Below are 2572 nucleotides of genomic sequence, written 5' to 3' on the forward strand. Positions count from 1 at the left end.
ATTGGTATTAATAATATAATATAATAATGCGGTTTCAGCGTTTATTAGGCCGTAGGCTGGTCGCTGATTCTTGACTTTGCAGAACATCCACAGCTGGTTGCGGACTTGAACTCGCAACTCACTGATACAAATTTTCTTTGCTTAACCGCCCGTCTCCTTGCCGATTTTGACCAAAAATTGGGGCACAGAGCTGTGATCGAACCCGAACCTCTCTTCCCTAATCCTGGCACTCTGAACTTTAACCACCGGGCCACCCAGGCCATTCCTGCCTGGGTTGGACGTTTAGTCTCTCATAAAAGCTACCTCTGAGTGGCCCAGCGGTTACAGTTCAGAGTACCAGGATTAGGTAAGAGAGGTGCGGGTTCGATCACAGCTCTGTGTGACAGTTTCTGATCAAAATCGGTGAGGAGCAAGCAGTTGAGCAAGGCAGAATTGCAGCAGGCAGTTGCGAGTTCGAAACCGCAACTAGCTGTGAATATTCTGCTATGTTAAGAACCAGCGACATGCCTAAGTCCTAATTAACGCTGAAACCGCTATATTATATTGAATATATTAATTCAGTCGTATTATGTTCCTTTCTGTCGTTAGTTTCCGTAATAGAGCATCCGGTCTCAAAAGTTTCACCTATTACACGATCTTTATTCACGTGTATTTGGATATTTAATACTTTGACATTCATTCAAGCGGGTTTACTCTGATACTACCTCGGTCTCCATTTAAGCATATTTGGTCTCCTGTTGCAATATTTTTCTTTCTAGAGTATTTTAAGCCTTTACAGCAAATATCTTCATCCGCGCGTGTTTGGTCCATTAAAGTAATTTACGCCGTGAAAGGGCTTGGGCTTCTAACTGCCGTTTACCTCAGAACAAAGCTTTGGTCCCTCGCCGCCTTATTCCTCATATAAACGAGTTACTCCCTTGCTACTGATGCATTCACAAAAGAGTGTGGACTCCTCATTGCCATTCCATCACAAAAGGTTTTGGTTCATTACCGCAGTTTTCCTCACAAAATGGTCGTGGTAACTTACTGCCGTTTTCATCATATAAGAAAAAACTTTTATTATTCTCAGAAATAGATAATATATATTATACAAAAATAAAATCCCTCACGTTTGTCTCCTTATTTTTATCTATTGCCCTATAAGCTGCAATCTTCATACAAACGTGGTTGGATATTTACAGCAGTTATCTTTATTAATATCGTGCGTGGATGTTCATCATCCAAAAATTGCCCGTTCGCCAGTTTGCAACACGAATCATGACTAAAGAGACCTTGCAAAATCGTGTCTCATTCACTAAGGAAGACCGTAATAACTTATATGCATAATGCCAATTCAGGGCTTCAGAAATAAAAAATTTGCACCGTATTAAATTAATTACTACGAAATACCTGTTAAAATTTGTCTTCACTATTCTTTTTTTGTCTTTCCTTCCAGAAAAAAAGCCCTGGAAACTTCAATATGAAACTTTCAAACAAGGTGAAATTTTACAAATGAAATGCCGCTACGCACACGACGTTTTGCACGATTTGCACTCATGACAAATCTTCGAAAATTTGCATGCAACTAACATGCGAAATTTGAACATTCTCCCGCGTAAAAATACTCTTGAATTAAAAATATTCCAACATCTGCACAAACAATAACTGGAAAATGGTTCAAAAATTCATTCATCGAAATGAATCGGTAACATTTTCAAGCAATCTAATATCTTAGCGATCTAATATCTAAACATGATCTTAGCCATAGCCCAAGTCCCAGCAGAAAGTGGACCTATTAAGATGCGCTAATTTTTCTCTTTGCTGGGCTAAATTGGTTAAGGGTGCTTGCTTATACAAGTGCAAAAAGAGTGTCAATAGTTTGGACAAAACCCCCGCACTTCTCCGAGTGAATTGTTCGGGAATAAAGAACGGGTAATGGAACACAAGCATCACCTTGGGGCAGACTAGCACTTTTACTTTCAGAGAGGAGAGCAAGGCCGAAAATTCAGGCATTCGAGCAGCGTGAATAACGTGAACACCGTGAACAGCGTGAACAGCGTGAATGGCGTGAACAGCGTGAACAGCGTGAGCAGCGTGAATGGCGTGAACAGCTACACAGCGTGAACAGCGTGAACACCGTGAACAGCGTGAACACCGTGAACAGCGTGAACAGCGTGAACAGCGTGAGCAGCGTGAGCAGCGTGAACAGCTACACAGCGTGAACAGCGTGAACACCGTGAACAGCGTGAACAGCATGAACTGCGTGAAAAGCGTGAACAGCGTGAACAACGTGAACAGCGTGAACACCGTGAACAGCGTGAACACCGTAAACAGCGTGAACAGCGTGAAAACCGTAAACAGCGTGAACAGCGTGAACAGCGTGAACTGCGTGAAAAGCGTGAACAGCGTGAACAACGTGAACAGCGTGAACACCGTGAACAGCGTGAACAGCGTGAACAGCGTGAACAGCGTGAACACCGTGAACAGCGTGAACAGCGTGAACACCGTGAACACCGTGAACACCGTGACCAGCGTGAACAGCGTGAATAGCGTGAACAGCGTGAACAGCGTGAACAGCGTGAACACCGTAAAC

General features: G+C 43.0%; 1 protein-coding gene across 1 annotated transcript in view; it reads left to right on the forward strand.

Moving 5' to 3' along the window:
* Window positions 1-2233: 2233 nt before the first annotated feature.
* LOC108675568 (uncharacterized protein MAL13P1.336-like) overlaps window positions 2234-2572 on the forward strand; it is a 1077-nt gene continuing 738 nt past the window's right edge. Inside the window, exon 1 of the mRNA XM_047885488.1 lies at window positions 2234-2566. Within this exon, the coding sequence (XP_047741444.1) occupies window positions 2234-2566 (333 nt within the window). The remainder of the gene's footprint in view (window positions 2567-2572) is intronic.

Source organism: Hyalella azteca, unplaced genomic scaffold, assembly GCF_000764305.2.
Source record: "Hyalella azteca isolate HAZT.00-mixed unplaced genomic scaffold, Hazt_2.0.2 contig223, whole genome shotgun sequence".
NCBI classification, from domain to species: domain Eukaryota; kingdom Metazoa; phylum Arthropoda; class Malacostraca; order Amphipoda; family Hyalellidae; genus Hyalella; species Hyalella azteca.